This window comes from Oikopleura dioica, chromosome 2 (genome assembly GCF_907165135.1).
Source record: "Oikopleura dioica chromosome 2, OKI2018_I68_1.0, whole genome shotgun sequence".
Lineage (NCBI taxonomy): Eukaryota > Metazoa > Chordata > Appendicularia > Copelata > Oikopleuridae > Oikopleura > Oikopleura dioica.
In genome coordinates, this window is record NC_137292.1 from 5,173,351 (window position 1) to 5,190,550 (window position 17,200).

The window sequence follows — 17,200 nt, forward strand, 5'->3', positions numbered from 1 at the left end:
GGCGGCTTTTGATTAAGGATCTTTGAAACCCTGACTCAGGTTTTTCGCAGCCTTCCAAGGCCAGACTAGTACTATCGCTAAACAAAAAATGCTTTTCCGGGCAAAATTTAGGATCTTTTCCTATGACCCGATTTCTTGTCTTTTGCGGCGATAAAGAGTAATTAACAGGATAGAACCGGCTTAAGGATCGTTGCCACGCATTTCTAAATCACGTTTAAATGATGGCGTGGCACATCTTTTAACGTCAGCTGCGGCGTAAATTTGAATCGAGTCAATTATCATTCCTTTTATTAGATTTTTCTCAAGTCCATAAAAACAGAATCATAATCAGAATAATAATATTGCAGCCTGACTTTCGTCTAAATAATTGAAAATAAATAATGCGAATCACAATTTTTGTAGTTTTTATGAAAATCCGCCTGACTCAGTTTTTCTAGACAGGTTTTGCCCCGATAAGCATATTTAAAATAGGTGGTGGTCTAAACTTTGAAGTTCTTACGTGCGATAAGAACTTCGTGTGGCCTAAACTTTGATCGTTCCCATGTGCGATTCTTTGAGAAAGTGGCCTAAGCTTTGAATTTCCCCGGAGGCGGTTCTGCCATCGGTGACTAGAGCACCGCCCGCTAAGGCCACTACGCTTTATGCAGACCAATAAGGTTTACGTTTTTCATTCAAGGTGATGACACACATAGAACTAGTCAGAGCGCCTCAGGGGAAATTCAAAGTTTAGACCACTTTCACACATAGGAAGAATCAAAGTTTAGGCCACTTTCTCAAAGAATCGCACATGGGAACGATCAAAGTTTAGGCCACACGAAGTTCTTATCGCACGTAAGAACTTCAAAGTTTAGACCACCACCTATTTTATCTTTAAAATTTCAAGTCACGAGCTGTGAAAAATTTACTTTTTTAGCACTCAAAAACGTTCGCGAAAATGTTTCCACGATCATGGTCAAATTTTGACCAACAAAAGCGCTAGTGGTACTTGAAGTCAGAAAAGTTGGAAAGAACAGTTTTGAGTACCACAGTCTGCAGTTTTGTGATTCTTCGTTTAGAGAAGAATTTTGAACTTGAATTTGAAAAAGCTCCCTTTTATCGAAATTCTTCGCGTAAGAAAGTTTGTTCAGAAAACGCGCTCTACTTGAGATTGAATTTGCGTTATTTTCTCAGGAGGGAGAAAAGAGGATTATTCTTTCCAGGATTTTCGAAAGGTTACAAACGAATCGAACGTGAGGAGACAGTAACTCGAATTTGGCAAAATATTCGGTCAAATTTGTCGCTATTTTTTGTCGATTTTTCAGATAAAAAAAACGATTTTTTAAATATTTTTTGTTGGAATTTTCATCATCTTTATTCCGTATTATTTCAATTTTTATCAACCCATAGACATAAACAAGTTACGTGGCCATACCCTTAAGAATTTGTCATCTCATGTTTATAAAAAATACCTCGTGCTATTTTTCATGTCACAATATTTACGACTTACAAACTCCAAATTCCCGAATTCGTCCGCGTTTTACAAAAAAGCGGGACAGGAGGAGGTAATTATTAGGAAAGAGTAAACAGAGCTTGATAAATCTAACTAACACGTGTCAAGTCGATTATGACGGTTGATTATCTGATTACGAGACAGTCTGAGGATTTTTGAATACGCGATTGAATTTGCGGCCTTGCTTCGAAAACAGTAGGAAATTCCTTTCTAAACACGAATTTTTTCCGCTCTAGGTGGATTTTGTTTTGACTCTTTGCTTCCTTAGGTCTTTCCAATTGAAGTTGTTTACCAAAACCTATTAAAAAAATGAGTCCGAAAGACCTTAAAAAGACCCTTTTAAAATATAAGCGCTCAGACTTGATGCAGCTCTAATATGCGCGACGTGCTAAGTGACTATAAACAGCCCTAGAACATCGTTCGCGGAAAAGTTGCGCGGCAAGAAAAAGGACGATGTGAAGAGGAGTGAGCTAACTTGAACATGGCCGAATAACCAAACGAAAGATATTCCGTTGAACTTGAAAATCTCACGTTAGAAAACCTCTTTATCCGGCCAAATCCGCCGGTGAAATTCTCTCCAAGCGCGTCGTAAAAGACACGGGCTCAACTCAAGTAAAAAAAATATGAGATAACCTCTTTACGAAAAGCAAAATAAATCAAATCGCCTCAAAATAAAAATCATCCACGTGTCTGTAATCATAAATATTGTCGACTGATGATACTTGATTTTGACTCGAAATTGCAAAAATTTTAAACGAAAGTTTGGTGGAAAAAAGCGATTTCTAAAACCGTTTTTCGCTTTTATCCATTATCGCAACCATCCATTATCCTATTTATTATGCGTGTATTTAGGTTTGTAAGTGTCCTGTGAGCAGCAATTTCAAATCCAGAACTCGAGCTCTTTTTTTGGTAATCTTTCAATTTTGAGGAGCTCACGTTCGTGTGCTTCGATTTTTGCTCAATTTCGAGTCGAAAATTCAAAATGGCTAGTATAGAAAAGAGCAGTTATGCAAGGTCGAAAGCGGATAATCCAGCGAAAACAAGCTCTACACAGAAATTGAACACATTTTGCGGCTTTTTCGAAGATCCGCATTTTCGAATCGTCTTGACAAATCCTCAGAAGATCAACGATTAGAAACTTAGCAAAAAATCGCGAAGTTGGAAAAAAAAAGTTTCATTAAGCTAATCTGCAAAAAATCCTTCTCAGGATTCTTGAGATGTAGAATTCCACGAACACGTCAGTCTAAAACTCCTATCAGAAGACATTTACTGTGCATAGTTTTGCGATTCTAGCGCGAAGAAAAATGAGGAATTTTTCATTATCAGCGTCGGGAAAAATTTTCTCAAGCTGATTTCCGGAATCATGAGTTGTCACGATTTCTTGATTTTTGAGTTTTCAAAGAAAAAATTGTGTCAGGGTCCTTAAGGAGGGGGTCGACGAGAAAAATTTTTTCGTTCTTTCAAAATTTCGATTATATTTTTGAATACATTAATAAAAAAGGAACATTTTTGGTCCCCAGCTTTTTGCGCATTTGTTAACTTTTTTTAAGAAAATTTTCGATTTTCTGTCCGAAATCCGAGATTTTTCGAAAGTTAAAAGTTAGTTTTTTCGCTCAAAAACAATTTTCATCCAAATTTTTTTTGCAAGATATTGTTTTTTAATGGTATCTTAATCATTATCAATAAAAGAATCCAAGTCTCCACGACTTTGGTAAAATTCTCTATGAAAAATGGGTAAAAATGACGATTTTGACGAAAATCGAATATTTTTAATCAATAAGAAAAATTTTTTTATGATAGTAACCCTTAATTTTTTGATCGCCGGTTAATTTTTAAGGGTCTAAATTATTTATTAATTATATTTGATAAAGAAAAAAAAACTCGGTTTTCGAGATTTTTTGGTCACGAGACACCCCCACTTCAACCCTTATTTTTGAAAAATTTATCAAAAAAAATTTTTTTCTGCTTTTTGCCGGTTAATTTTTCAAACCCTTTTCTTTAAATCTGAAAAGTCAGAATTTTCCTATCTAATCGGGTTTCTCCGCATTTTTGGTCACGGAAATCCCGATTCTCGTCGACCTCCCCCTTAAACTGAGCTTTGTCACAAAGCGAAGAGAACCTGAGTCAGGGTCTGAAAGATCTTTGAGTAAAAGCCGCGTTGCGGCTTTTTTTTTTCGAACAAAGCTGCAAAAAAACAATTTTTCCTTGTGGCTTTGCTTTTTCATTAAAGATTTCTCAGACCCTGACTCAGGTTTTCAGAAAAACCAGAGCTCATGACAACTCATGATTTATGAGTCAATAATTAAGCATACAGGCTCGGAAAACTGTGTTGAAAACCTGAGTTAGGGTCTGAGTAATCTTAAATGAAAAGACCCTTACTCAGGTTTTGAATACAGTTTGCCGAGCCTGAATGCCGAATTATTGAGTCATAAATCATGAGTTGTCACGAGTTCGGGTTCTTCTTAAAATCGACTGAGAATCTGCTAAAAGGAGCATTTTAAAATCTATAATTACGTCAAAAAACGTAAACAGCTCAAGCAAAACTGCTTGAGTAAAAATGTGCGTCTTCGTAGTAGCTTCGTGAGTTTACCCAGATGGCTTGGTTTGAACTTCATGTCTTGCAACCGCGAAGCCATGTTGCAGATTTTCATTTGGACGTCAGTTTTACTCTTTCCTTTCCGGGTAAGGCCTAAGTGAGATGACTGATTTCCTGTGCTTTAGAATGCTCTGTTAAAAACGAGGATGAAAAAGGGCATCCCCTTTTTTGGTACTTCGGTGTGCCCAAATTGCGTGGGCGCCATCAGGACTGGATGGCCGAGCGGTCTAAGGCGTTGGATTAAGGCTCCAATCTCTTCGGGGGCGTGGGTTCGAATCCCACTTCAGTCAAACCTTTTTTCAAATTCCTCGGTCAACACAGAATGCAGCTGTCAATCAAAGATAACTCACCGGACGCAATAAAAACTACTTTTTGGCTCAAAAAATCCAACTGAGGAGAAGGTCACCAGACAAGACACTGTCACTTTGACCTTTTTATTAGTAACAAAAAGCTGGAGCTTCCGACTTTCAGTCGACTCATTCACTTTTATTCACGGAGAGAAAATGAACGCGGCAATAACACAAATGTTCGAGCAAATTAAGGATATGGGCTGCGAAGAGGCTCAGGAGTGGATGACCTGGGTGGAAGATTCAAGTATTTGGATGATTATTTTAAATTTCGAAATTGTATTTTTCGTAGATGCATTTTCCTGCTCTTGGTTGGACAACAGCAACAAGGATCTGATCAAAGAAAAGTTCGCCTGCTACTCCAAAGGATGCGATGTCGTTAGTAACTATCAACACGACCAAACAAATTAAAATAAAACTCTTTCAGAACATTTGCGGTATTTACGCAAGAAATTACTACTCAAGTTATTTTTCCACAACCACTGCTACCACAACTACTACGACCACCACAACCTCTACCGCGCCAACAACAACCACGACGGCGAAACGAACAACGACAAGAGTTACTCTGAAAGCAACTGGCTCCGCTCAGACATCTTCGTTTTCCCTCATTTTTCTTCTCTTTATCTTCCTTTTCTTCAAAAATAAATAAACTTACTACCGTAAAATCAATAATACGACGATTAACAGACGTCTAACGGAAGAAACCGTCACTTGAGTGACTTGAGAGAGCTTTAAAAACTCGACTTTTGTCATCTTTGCCATTTGAAATCGATGAACTTTTTGGCTTTGATTCTTGCCTTGAATGTTTTTTTCTTTAAAAATTAGCATAGATTTTGTTGAGCTAGAAACATCACGTTTTTATCCGGACAAAAATGCTTCCGGTGCATAAATACTAGCGAGTTTTTTCTAGCAGGACTCTTAAAAACCTCAAATCCTTGTCAGGCTGACTTACAGTATCCAATCTCATTAAAATTCGGAAATGGTCGGTTTCGTTTAGAGCTTTTTAGGGTAAGATTTGGTCTCGCAAACCTGTGTAAAAACCCTGAGTCACGTTTTGAAGAGTTTTAATTAAAAGCCGCGTATCGGCTTTTTTTAAATATAAAGCCGCACAGCGGCTTTTAATTTTAGCCTTTCAAAACCTGAGTCAGGTTTTTCACACAGGTTTTTGAGCCAAAAATCGATGGCTTTGAAATCACGCGAAAAAGTTTACTTTTGATCCGAATCAACTCGCTTTAATTTCGAGTTTGAAGAGAAACGTGAAAAAGTTACGATTTCTTCGTGTTAAATGGTTTATCTCAAGCGCACTCGAAAATCAAGCGAAAAAAGATTGATAAAGTTGGAAGCTGGAGTTGGTTTGTGTGAGTTAGTAAGTGATCCGGGCCGCAAATAAAAACCGAAGAAACGTGAGTATCACGATTTGAGAATGCGGCGTTCTTGAGGACTGGTGAGTTGGCGATGGTGGTTTCTAAAGGAGTCGAAAAGGAGCACTCAAGATTGTGATTTTGAATCACGATTTTTCGGATTCAGCGGAAAAGTATCATAGACTGAGCTCGGCAACCGGTGTTGAAAACCTGAGTCAGATTTTGAAAAGCTGAAATGAAAAGCCGCGTAGCGGCTTTTTTTACGACGAAGCCGCAAAGTTTGGATTGATTGTTTGGTTTCCATTTCGGCTCCTCATAACATGACTCAGGTTTTTCTACACAGGTTTTCGAGCCCTGTTCGAGGCTGTTGAAATGCCTGTAGTGAACCTCGAGTACACAGTGTAGTGGTATCTCAAGGAGGACCTGTATTTCTACTTATGAAAACTGGCTCAACTTCGATTGGATAATTATCACCGACAGAAAATTTCAAGATCAAGATGTGAGGGCTCAAGTTTTTGGGTGAAAATTCGCTGTTCTCGAAATTTTCACTAAAATCGACATGTTTATTAGACCTGCCCTTAATTATTGAACTTCTAGAGAAGGCGGATTATCCATGTAATTCTGACAAGTAGTCCCCTAGAAGCCAGGCGAGAGGCGCTAGAATGCACAGTAAGATAACAGTAATGATCAATCCGCTTTTTCTTCTCGAGCTCAACAATTTTTCCTCCCTCGATTCATTTTTCCCATATTTTTTTATCTCTTTGATTTCCTCGATCGACCAGCCGGTCGTTTGCGAAATCAGCTGATCCTCAATTTTCGTCTCTTTGTACAATCGATCGTCAGAAACTGGCATTTTCTGGCTCATCGAGTCGAACATTTTCCAACGTGCTTTCAAATTCATCAAACGAAACTCGCGGATGTTTTCCTTTCGCTGAAAAAATGTTCAATTTCCAGACCACGTAAAAGAGGTAAAAGCTACTGTCAAGTTCTACTCCGGAAAGAGACAAAATAACACGATCAAAGCGCTTTTTGAAAGATAACGCGAAAAAGTTCGTAACCGCGAAATTTTTATATGAACGCTTCTGCGCTTTAGTAAACCTATTAAATCCACGTCAAGATACGTTTTCTGAAATTTGATTGGCGAAGAGGCCGAATGGACAAATTTCATTCGTCGAAAATTCGACTCAAAAAAGAGTATTTTGTACCTGGTAATTGAGAATCCACGTGACAAGTCTTGCATTTTGTTTCTCTTTCTTTGAGCTAATTGCTGAGCAGTTGGCACAGTAAGAACTTACTGTACCGGTAGTGTTGGGAAGAAATATTGTTTTATTCATATTTTTTGAATGAAAAGTGTAGAATATACGGCTGCTTTTAAAAGAAAGAGAGAACGACTAATCTGCGTCAAAGTCAAGTTTAACTTCGGTTAAAGAAAGTCTTTACAAGCCGCCGGCACGATTTAAGACTGTTATAAAAGAGGGGAATGGGCTTTATGACAGGCGAAAATGAGTTGGTCGGATTTACAGTGATTCTTCTTCAGGAAGAATTTCAAAACTAATTGTTCAATTCTTATTTTTGGAGAAAATTATTCATGGAATGGAAATCAATCGGATAACTTTTTTCTTCGAATTCAAGACGTAATTGCAGATTAAGGGTGTTTGGAAGTTTACCTATCGTCAGAAAGCTTCTTAATATCTGCTGATCAAAAACAGATTTCTTGCCCGTTTTGGATGGTATCAATAAACATACGGCTTTCTGATCCATCACGTTCAACGGACCTTTGCGTTCCTCCATCCTCTCCAAAATCAATCTGGCCATCAGCTGAGCGGCGCGAAACTTGTGTCATTCAAATTTTCTCAAGTGGCAAGGTTGCAAAATTTTCCGAAGCAGTTTTTTGCAACTGCAACAACAACCAATGTGCTCATTTTCGAAGCGCTCCGCTGCTCTAGAAATATTAGACAACTCCAAAATTCAGCTTGATGGATTGAAGAAGAGGGGGACTTTACTTTGCACTTTTTGTATTAATTTTAGGTCGAATGTCGCTGAATGTCCACGAATGTCGCTGAATGTGGCCAAATGTCCTTAAATGTCGAGTAATGCCGACGACTGTTGGGAAAAAACCATCTTCCGAAAACCAAAAGTAAATCTATTGGCAATATTGAGCGATATTCGGCGTCATTCGTGGACAAAACCAGGGCGCCCGAATGTTTAAAGGTGTTCTTGTCTGGATGATATATTTTTTAAAAGAAGATTGAATTGAGAACGTGGACGAAGTTTGTGTTCTTTTTCATATCTCCATTTTTCTGTGCAAATAATTCAAATCGAAAAGAAAAAAAAATGCTTCGAAATCACATTTGTCGGTCAGCGGTTGCGCGGTTTTCCGATTTTTTCAAACATTTCCAGACTCGGGCTTTGTGATAAGCTTAGCCGACCACACGAGTCTACTCTGTTATCGCGTCATGTTCACGTTTGAATGGTTTTGGTCAATCAAAGATTTATTTCGGCGGTGTTCGTAATTCATTCTTTATCGGCATTTTGAGGCAGATAAAAATGGTTTGAAGCGCAGATGAAAATGTAAATGTTCAAATAAAAATTATATCAAAGTAAGGGGAAAAAGAGGAGGACAGTTCAACTGTCCACCAATGTCACACCAATGGTGGGGGTGGGTTTACTTGGTTTTGATTGGCTGAAGAAAAAATACTGGCGTTTGATTTGTTGAGACGACCATAAACCCCACTCATAAAGCTAACCATTCGGTAACCTGTAAAGAAAACCTGAGTCAGGGTCTGAGAATTTTTGAAGAAAAATCCAAACCCTGACTCAGGTTTTCACCACAGAATGATGATAAGAAACAGGTTACATTAATTCTGAACAGACTTCTTTGGTTATCCCCGTGTCCCTTGAATTTCACCCGCAGTTAACCCCCTGCATTATGGAGGTTAATTTTGAGATCACTAACGGAACAGTCTAACGATTGATGACAATTTCTAACGCTCCCTGAGCTCAAAATAACCACTCTTCTTCAAACCTTTTTCTCAAAAGAAAACTAGACTTTTCATCAAAGCTGATGATTTTTCGAAGAATGGAGATATTTTTTGATAATATTTAATCATCAATTTACAAGGTTAATTTCTTGTTATTCTTTATTACAGAAGATTTCGGGAAAATTTTGATGTTGACACGTGAGATTCTTGCTTTGAGTTGATTAGTTGTTGAACACTTTCGATTTCGTGAACAGGAAAAAAAGGGAAAAATATAGAGTCACGAGGGTGCCAACTGTGCCGAGGACAATGATTGTCGTTCTTCTTTGATTTCTTTTATAACTTTTTGGAGCTTCAAAATCTTAAATCTGAGAAACTGAATATTTCCCCGAAAGAAAGTTTTGCAACGTTTCCTATGTACCCAAAGCTGGCATTTTGTTCACAAACCAAAAATGAAACCCTAAGTTTTGATTTGCAACAATCAACGTTTTTTTTTTCTCTGTATTTTTTAACTGAGAATTTTTTATAACTGGAAATATCATTTTAGAGCTCTTTCTCTTTTATTGCTCTGAAATTTTTCCGTCATTTTTCGTTTTTTTTTTCGCAGAAAAAATTCAGAATAAAAAGTCGGGTGTGTGTACTCAAATCGGAAGCCGAATAGACACGGCTTGTCGTTTTATCAAGTCAATCGAGCAGCTTTTAGGAGATACCAGTTTTTCGAGTGTTTGGTTAGTTGAGCCCAAGAGGTAATGCTCTGTGAATTTGGATCTTTTATGAACTTCCTTTTGCCCTTCTTTTTGAGCTCCAAATGATTTTGGAATAATCATGGGCTCGAAAACCTGTTTGAAAAACCTGAGTCAGGTTTTGAATGAACTGAAATGAAAAGCCGCGTAGCGGCTTTTTTATAAACGAAGCCGCAAAGCGGCTTGGCCAAAATTTTGAGAAAAGTAAAACTGATAATTTGAGAAGCCGCTCAGCGGCTTTTTTCAGAAAACCGCTACGCGGCTTTACATTTCAGCTTATTAAGAGTCTGACACAGATTTTGACCGAGATATTTTTTTCTTAAAAATATTCGCGAAATTTTTGCATATTCTAAAAAATAGATTTTTTTTCTAAAAAAGCACCCGGATTTTTTGAATGTCAAATTGTCAACTTGAAGCTGTTGGAATTTTCGGTCGGTTGACGTAAGATCCAAGTTCTTACAAAAACAAACTGCGTGTTCGGAGAAAGTGGACGAAGCTGGTGATTTTGGGGATGAAACTTTGATATCTTGGACGGAAGGAATCTTTAGAGCAAATGATGTTTTGACGAGGGCTTGATGTAATTACGCGTATAGCAACGGAGAAAAACACGATGTAGCTTTTTAGAAACGGAAAAAGGTTTGACTGAAGTGGGATTCGAACCCACGCCCCCGAAGAGATTGGAGCCTTAATCCAACGCCTTAGACCGCTCGGCCATCCAGTCCTGATGGCGCCCACGCGATTTGGGCACACCCAGGAGTCAATTTTTGCGATTTGGCTCGAAAATCTGTGTGTTAAACCTGAGTCAAGGCCTGAAAACAAAGGATAGAAAAAAGAAGTAGATAGATATTATGGCGGAGCCGCTCTGCGGCTTCGTTAAAAAAAAGCCGCTACGCGGCTTTTCATTCAAAGCTCTCTCAGGACCTGACACAGAACAGCCAACTATTCAACCAAAAACAAGGTGCTTAATATGCAAGAAACTCTTAGTGGAACTTAAAATCCTCTTTGTTCAAAATAAAACGCTTGCGTCAGAAATCGACGGTTCGATGCGTTGTCCTTCTAGCGCTTATCCCCAATTAAAATGGCGAAATGAACCAGAGCAGCATTTTTGCGAAGAACGGGGCAATTTTCTTTCGTAAATCTTGTAAAATGCGGTTTTCTGTCACTATCGTAAATATGCCCATGCCATTTTTTTTCGAGATGCGTTTTTGAATTTGAACCGGATTCTGAGTAAAAAGGAGCGTTACAAGAAGCCAGTCAGAAAAAAAAGACGGCGAAACGGGTTAAAATTCGCGTAAAAGGATTGTCGAAAAAAGTAGTCATTACGCACTTTACATCTTCGTTCGAGGAAACGCTGCTCAAAAAGAGTGTCAGTTTGTCAATTTATTTGAACAATTGGAACATCGTCCGCAGAAGTTTCATAAGAAAAGGCACATTCTTCAGCCAGCTCAACAGGCGAGTACTTGAATAGCATGCCAGTCGCAACACACAGTGCATTTTTCTTCAACACGAGATTCACATGCACGGAAACGACCTCCAAAGGGGGCATCTTCCAATTTGGCTTGATGGCGTTTAAATTTGGAATGGGGGCGCGGAGACCAGGGTTCTAAATCTAAGCTGAAAATCAGAAGTCGAGTCGAGTCGAGTCGACTTAATAGACTTATTAGTCGAAAAGTCGAAAAACTGGAAAAATATATTAAGGGTGTCCCCAACGATTTTTTTAAAACAGGCTATACTTTGAGCTATTTTTTATAGGACTTCCTGAAGGCTTTTCGGCTAAAAGAAATATACTCATTAATATTTAGACCCTTTTCTATGCCATAAATTTGGCAGAATTTTGAAATTGTGATCTTTTAATCCCCTACCGCTTCTTCAAAGAGTTCTGATTTTTCTATTCTGACTAATCTTTGAGATCGTTTTTCTCGAGTTCTACAAATTCAATTTTTAAAATTTGACCAGATCCTGATTCTTTGAACGCTCCTCTATGCCATAAATTTGACGGATTTTTAAAATTTATCTGTATGCATCAGATACGATGCATTCTTTGAAGTAACGATTTTGCTGAAGTTTGAGCTCGATTCTAGCGCTGTTCCTGAAATTCAATTTTTCTCATTTTTACAGGGATTATAGTTTGATCTATTTTCAATCTCACGGTACGCTCAGATTTTGCGTTGATAAGACCCTTAATCCCTTTTTCCGGCGCCAAAGTGCAGGTGTTTGCGACTTTTGGCGCACTGTTTGAAAGTGAAAAATTTGTGCTATCGTATTGATATAGGTATCATTGAATAGAGAATTTTTCAAGCTCTCAGAAAATATACAGGTCGATATATAAAATCGAAAGTTTGAAAATGACACTTTTTACAGTGCATTTCTATCGAGCCGTAATGCATTAGCGCTGTCATAGAAACAGTAATATCTCGAGAATCAGAGGAGATATTTCAGATCTGAAAAAGCTCTAGAATCAGCTTCCTTTAATTAACTCAAAAAAAAATTTGGTCATCAGACTAAGATTAGTCGAATCCGATCGTTGGGGACACCCTTAATTACTCGAAAAAGTCAAAAATTAGTCGAAAAGTCGAAATTTAGTCGAAAAGTCGAAAATTTGTCGAAAAGTCGAAATTATGTCGAAAAGTCGATTGCAAAAAAAAGTGATTCTTTTCGACTTTTACGACTTGATTTTTCGACTTTCTCCTCATCATTGTTCGAGCTAGTCTTTTCGACCAAGACTTGACTCAACTTCGACTTTAGTCGAAACTCGATTAGTCGATTTAGAACCCTGCCGAAGACGTCTGGTAGACACGAAAGTTGTTGGAAGAGGGACGGAATCGAACCAGATTTCGAACTCGTCGGTGAAGTTTTGTCCGACTAGCTCGATTGTGGGCTCTTCTTCATCGACTTTTTGAGGTTTCATAATATTATATTATATTATATTTTTTATAAAATTAAACGGTAGAAATCCTTCCTAGAATGATAATTTCCTCGCAAGATGGAAAGATGACGCCTTCTTCGCTTCCCGTCCAGATAAAATTTTTCTTCGCCGCACTTTTTACCGTTTCATCAAAACTGACTTTTTCCCAAAAATTATTTCTGAAACCGATTTCTTAAAATTGTCCAGTGACAGCCGTCGGGCAGAGAGACGGTTTCATTTTCCCCAACTTTGGCCTCGTAAATCGCGACTTTGCCATGATCGTTTTCGAGAAAATATCGACTTGATGCACCGATGCTGCTAAAATTAATCGGTTGGAATATCGGGTCGTGGAGATTTGGACTGACATTGATGGGCGAATAAATTCTAGAGCCACGCGGTGAAGTTGGCTTTTGAGTTTTGCAAATTGCCCGAGGGCTGAGCGTAAATCTAGCGCCTCGGGGCAAGACTGGATGGCCGAGCGGTCTAAGGCGTTGGATTAAGGCTACAATCTCTTCGGGGGCGTGGGTTCGAATCCCACTTCAGTCAAATCTTTTTTCAAAACTCTCCTTACAGGTTCTTGGCAATCAATTTTCGCCGAGGTCAGTTCGCATTTGTGGATGATCGTTGGTGGCAAGCTGAGTCCTGAGCTCTCGCTGACGAGCTGAACGACCTGGGAAAGGGTTGTTTTCTTTTATTGAACACCTTGGTTCTCACGGGTTAAATTCTTATTTATTTAATTAAACCATAAGGCGCTCCTGAAAATCTGGATTTGCTACAGCATTAAATAGCGTCAGACGTAATAGAAATTTTCTATTTTGACCGTGGCAAACCTGGTTTGACGATAACGCCCTTAATTTCAACCCTTTGCCTGTCCGTAGTTGATAAAACCTGAGCGGGCAGTTTCAAAGTCACTGTCAAGAGAGTACATGTGCAAAACACTCCATTTTCCCGTTGAAACGACTTTGACCGGTTTAAAGTCCTATTGAGAGATTCTGACAGAGTTGCGAATTTGGCTTTATTTTCGTTGAGCTGAGCTGAGCTATTTCGGAGCTCACTGAGCTGAGCTGAGCTGAGCTGGCCATTTTCAGAGGTCATTGAGCTGAGCAGACCTTTTTTTAAGGTGGTTGAGCTGAGCTGAGCTGAGCAGACCGTAATTTGAGCTGAGCTGAGCTAAGTGAGCTGGGTTGAGCTGTTTTTTACTGTTTTTTAGTAGTGAAATTGTGTTAGAATCATTGAGCTGAGCTGAGCAGAACAGATCATGTTCGAGAATAATTGAGCTGAGCTGAGCTAAACTGAGCTGAGCTGAGTGATTATTGTCTGAGCTGAGCTGAGCAGATAAATTTATTTTCGAAAATCAGTGAACTGAGCTGAGCTGAGCGACTGCTCAGCTCACTCAGCTAGCTCAGCTCACTCAGCTCACCAAATTAGCAACTCTGGATTCTGATGTAAGCTGAATTTTGAGCTTTTCCGAAACACGCACTTTTGGCCACAACTCAAACTCTGTGTTAACCCGCCAGCTCACCAAAATTGGTGAATTTGATCAAGATTATTCAGCTTCAACTAATAAGATTATGGGCTTGAAAATCTCATTGATTTTTTTCATGAATTAAAACCGTTTTCAAATCCATCAGTCGAGGCGGAAATGTATCCAAGAGTTTGGGATCTGACCCTGTTGAATAGGGCGACGCAACCGCCGGACTCGAAGCTTTCAATGCGGTTAGGGCTTTTAAGAGTTCTTCTAACTGGTACTGGGAGGTTATAATCATGTTGACTCGAAGTTTACTCAACAGGAGGGATTAGTGGAACCGCACAAAAATCGCAAAAGTCTAACTAACGAAACCGCTTCCTGAGCTCATTGTATCGTACTGTTTGCCGCTTCTATAAGAAATATACTTAAAAAGGAAAACAAATATTCAAAAATAGGACTAAACCAATTTTTAGAAGTGAATTTTTGGATAACCAATAAGATTGATGTATTTTGCCTACCGGCCAATCAAAACCCTTTTCATAAAAATCTGCTCCAAAAATTTGTTCTACTCCAAAAATAGGGTAAAAACAATTTATGGAAATGATTTTATGGATCAGGGTTTTGATTGGCCGGTAGGCAAAATACAGCCATCTTATTGGTAATCCAAAAATTCACTTCCATAAATTGGTTTAGTCCAAAAAATTTACCTTTGAGGGCTTGGAAATCACCCTCGAAAACCCGCATCTGAATTCGGCATCATTCAAGGCCGCCGTAAATTGAACATCTTTTGCACTCGCCGCGTCCGGAATCAGAAAAAGTGACTCAGAAATAAACACGCGCTCGCGTTTGATCAAAATGTCTTCCGATTCTAGCAACGCGTAACGTGTCATCTTAGCTAACATCGAAGTACGTGTTCAAATTTCTGTAGATGGAAGATGAAATTTTTTTTTCAAATATATTCGGAGCCGTTCATGAATGTTTTTTGCGAGGGAGGTTTTGGTGACTGCGTCAGGCTCTATTTGAGTTCCTGCGTGAGATCGAATCTAAGGGAATGTTATCTAGCTCACTCTCGTTGTGATTGTCTGGTACTTTTATTACATTAGAACTTATTTTGTTACGTACTCGGGAAACAGCCGTGTGAAATAAATACAAATATAGACAGTAGAAAACCTGTATTATGGCTCTTAAATTATCAATCATACCGGCGGTAGTAATGTTGAAAATTTTTTCTAGAAGTCTTTATTCTAGTCTGCATTATGCATATTATGATTTTTATATTTTTGTAATCTACAGATTCTGCTGAATCTAACCCCGGAAATGGATTCTACGGGTCAAAAAAAGCTTTGGAGGCTATCTCGACTCCTTCGCCCCCAAAATACGGCATTTGAAAATTTGACATTTCGCCGAAAATTGACGAATTTGCCCTAATTTTGGCAAAAATATTGATTTTTCTTCGTCAGATATTCCTCATATTATGTATTGTTCCTCTTATCGCCTAAGTAAGGCCCTTACCTGATTACCGTCGTCGACATTCGTAAAGAGAGTACAATTCTTCGGGGTAGAAGTCCAACCATTCCCCAAAACCTCAATCAACGGAGGAGGACATATAAACCTTTTCTCTTTCCCATAGCTTTTCTGGACAATTTTCGGGTATTGTAAAGAAATCTGCTTGAATTTATTCCTCGCTTCCATCCTTTTTTTTGGTTTAAAAATGTATCTCCCCGAATATGTTCGGTTCGGCGTGGGAAAATTGGAGCTAAGCAGATGCAAAAAAAAGTGTTTTACGATCAAATATCGCGATATTGGACTTATTTGCATGAAAAAGAAGACTACTGTTTTCTCCCTCAATAAGCCATTGAAAACCTGCTAGGCCTCCTTTTAATGTAAGAACAACCCTTGAAAGGTCAGCTCTTGTTGGTTGAATATAAAATCTCAGCGCTCCAGGATTTTTTCTTCAGAAATCATCTTCAAAAATGAAACTTGCGCTTTTTATTTTAGGATTTGTCAGTGCGGAGAGTTACGATTCAAGCTCAGAGAGTTCAAGTTACGAATTCGACTATAATTATGAATACATTAATGAAACCATGTACGAAGCTTATTTAAACTGGCTCTATCAGAACAACTACACTGATTTTCCGACTGAAGGGGAGAATACTGAATCTCGTAAGTTCTCTGTTATTGATTGAAGTTGAATGATTTCAGAACTATGGGGTGCGAAAGAGACGAACTACGAATACGCCTACCAATATGGCGAAAATATCCAAGCACTGGCCAGTGCACCTACGGCGAAAACGAAGAGCACTTCTAGAGCAAAGTCAGCAAACTACGATTATAGCTATGGCGAGTACAACTTCGATGGCTATGATTATACGAATGGAAAGGTCGAGACATCCTCTCAATCGGCAACGACGATTTCTGCGCCTCAATTTACTCTAGAAACGGGCTAATAGAAAGCTTTCAAAAAGACATTACAAGGAAAATACTTTTGAGCCTCCTAAAGATGTCATAAAGCTAGAAAACCTGAAAACCCTGCCAAAACCAAAAACAACAAAACCAACGACTCGAAGAACCACACAATCAACCCGTGTGAAGACAACAAGGAGAACATCCCGAGCTCCATATTTCGATGAAACAGACACCAAATACCCAAAGTGTTTTATCTGCAGTGCTAGTGCAGAATCATCAAATAGAACAATAGAAGAGTGCGCTGAAAAAGGGAGATGGACAACCTGCAAATGTAAAGCAACCTTATCAAACGAAGAAAATAACCAAAGTTAAGTCGGAGAGTATTGTGGACTCGAAGTGCGAGAAAAGTCAAGAGGAAAAAATAAATTCAACAGGTTCTTGCCAAAAGAAATTTATCAAATGACGGTCCGATGCATGACGAGGCCGACTTGTCTGGCTCATTATGGCAATAACTTTTCATCGTCGGTTGCTTTTTTGCAGCAATGTGGGACCAACCCAAAGGAAGAGTTTTATTATGAAGTGCAATTAAGAATATATGAAGTAATGGTCATTTATTATCATCACATTGGTCAAGATTTAAAACTATTTATTGTTACTGGAGGGACTGTTTTATGATTTCTTCAAGCAAGACTTTATAAAAATGAAAAAAACTCAAAATAGGAAAGCACATGTTTCGCCTGTCTGAAACCCTGCTCGCATATCTCCAACCCTGATTGTTTCCTCCCTTCACGAGGGGTACCTACTTCTGTCTCTGGCGAATACAGAACTATTAAAAGTCTGACCTACGAGAGCTGGAAGTCTGGCCTGAGAAATTTGACAAAAAATGAATAAAACAAACCTATTT

At 38.6% G+C, this 17,200-nt stretch overlaps 2 protein-coding genes, 1 long non-coding RNA gene and 3 other non-coding genes across 6 annotated transcripts; 5 read left to right on the plus strand and 1 right to left on the minus strand.

The window, feature by feature from the left end:
• The first annotated feature begins 4,293 nt into the window (after nucleotides 1-4,293).
• Nucleotides 4,294-4,375, plus strand: TRNAL-AAG (transfer RNA leucine (anticodon AAG)). The gene has a single exon. It is a non-coding gene; the product is annotated as a tRNA-Leu (tRNA).
• Nucleotides 4,376-4,574: 199 nt separating this feature from the next.
• Nucleotides 4,575-5,084, plus strand: LOC145697853 (uncharacterized). Its single transcript, XM_081775062.1, has 3 exons — nucleotides 4,575-4,679; nucleotides 4,725-4,810; nucleotides 4,860-5,084. Exons 1-3 carry the CDS (start codon nucleotides 4,589-4,591, stop codon nucleotides 5,082-5,084), a joined length of 402 nt encoding a protein of 133 aa, XP_081631188.1. The 5' UTR covers nucleotides 4,575-4,588.
• A 5,072-nt stretch (nucleotides 5,085-10,156) lies between these two features.
• TRNAL-AAG (transfer RNA leucine (anticodon AAG)) lies at nucleotides 10,157-10,238 on the minus strand. Its single transcript has one exon. It is a non-coding gene; the product is annotated as a tRNA-Leu (tRNA).
• Nucleotides 10,239-12,886: 2,648 nt separating this feature from the next.
• On the plus strand, nucleotides 12,887-12,968 carry TRNAL-AAG (transfer RNA leucine (anticodon AAG)). Its single transcript has one exon. It is a non-coding gene; the product is annotated as a tRNA-Leu (tRNA).
• A 2,888-nt stretch (nucleotides 12,969-15,856) lies between these two features.
• Nucleotides 15,857-16,337, plus strand: LOC145697854 (uncharacterized). Its single transcript, XM_081775063.1, has 2 exons — nucleotides 15,857-16,053; nucleotides 16,093-16,337. Exons 1-2 carry the CDS (start codon nucleotides 15,864-15,866, stop codon nucleotides 16,335-16,337), a joined length of 435 nt encoding a protein of 144 aa, XP_081631189.1. The 5' UTR covers nucleotides 15,857-15,863.
• Nucleotides 16,338-16,394: 57 nt separating this feature from the next.
• Nucleotides 16,395-17,190, plus strand: LOC145700784 (uncharacterized). Its single transcript, XR_014134227.1, has 3 exons — nucleotides 16,395-16,627; nucleotides 16,670-16,862; nucleotides 17,022-17,190. It is a non-coding gene; the product is annotated as an uncharacterized LOC145700784 (long non-coding RNA).
• Nucleotides 17,191-17,200: the final 10 nt, after the last annotated feature.

Excerpts from the sequence above, each read along its gene's own strand:
- LOC145697853 (XM_081775062.1), top strand. The coding sequence starts at position 4,589 with ATGAACGCGGCAATAACACAAATGTTCGAGCAAATTAAGGATATGGGC. Across the intron at positions 4,680-4,724 it reads GACCTGGGTGGAAGATTCAA|ATGCATTTTCCTGCTCTTGG; the intron begins GTATTTGGATGA and ends TATTTTTCGTAG. Across the intron at positions 4,811-4,859 it reads ACTCCAAAGGATGCGATGTC|AACATTTGCGGTATTTACGC; the intron begins GTTAGTAACTAT and ends AAACTCTTTCAG.
- LOC145697854 (XM_081775063.1), top strand. The coding sequence starts at position 15,864 with ATGAAACTTGCGCTTTTTATTTTAGGATTTGTCAGTGCGGAGAGTTAC. Across the intron at positions 16,054-16,092 it reads AGGGGAGAATACTGAATCTC|AACTATGGGGTGCGAAAGAG; the intron begins GTAAGTTCTCTG and ends GAATGATTTCAG.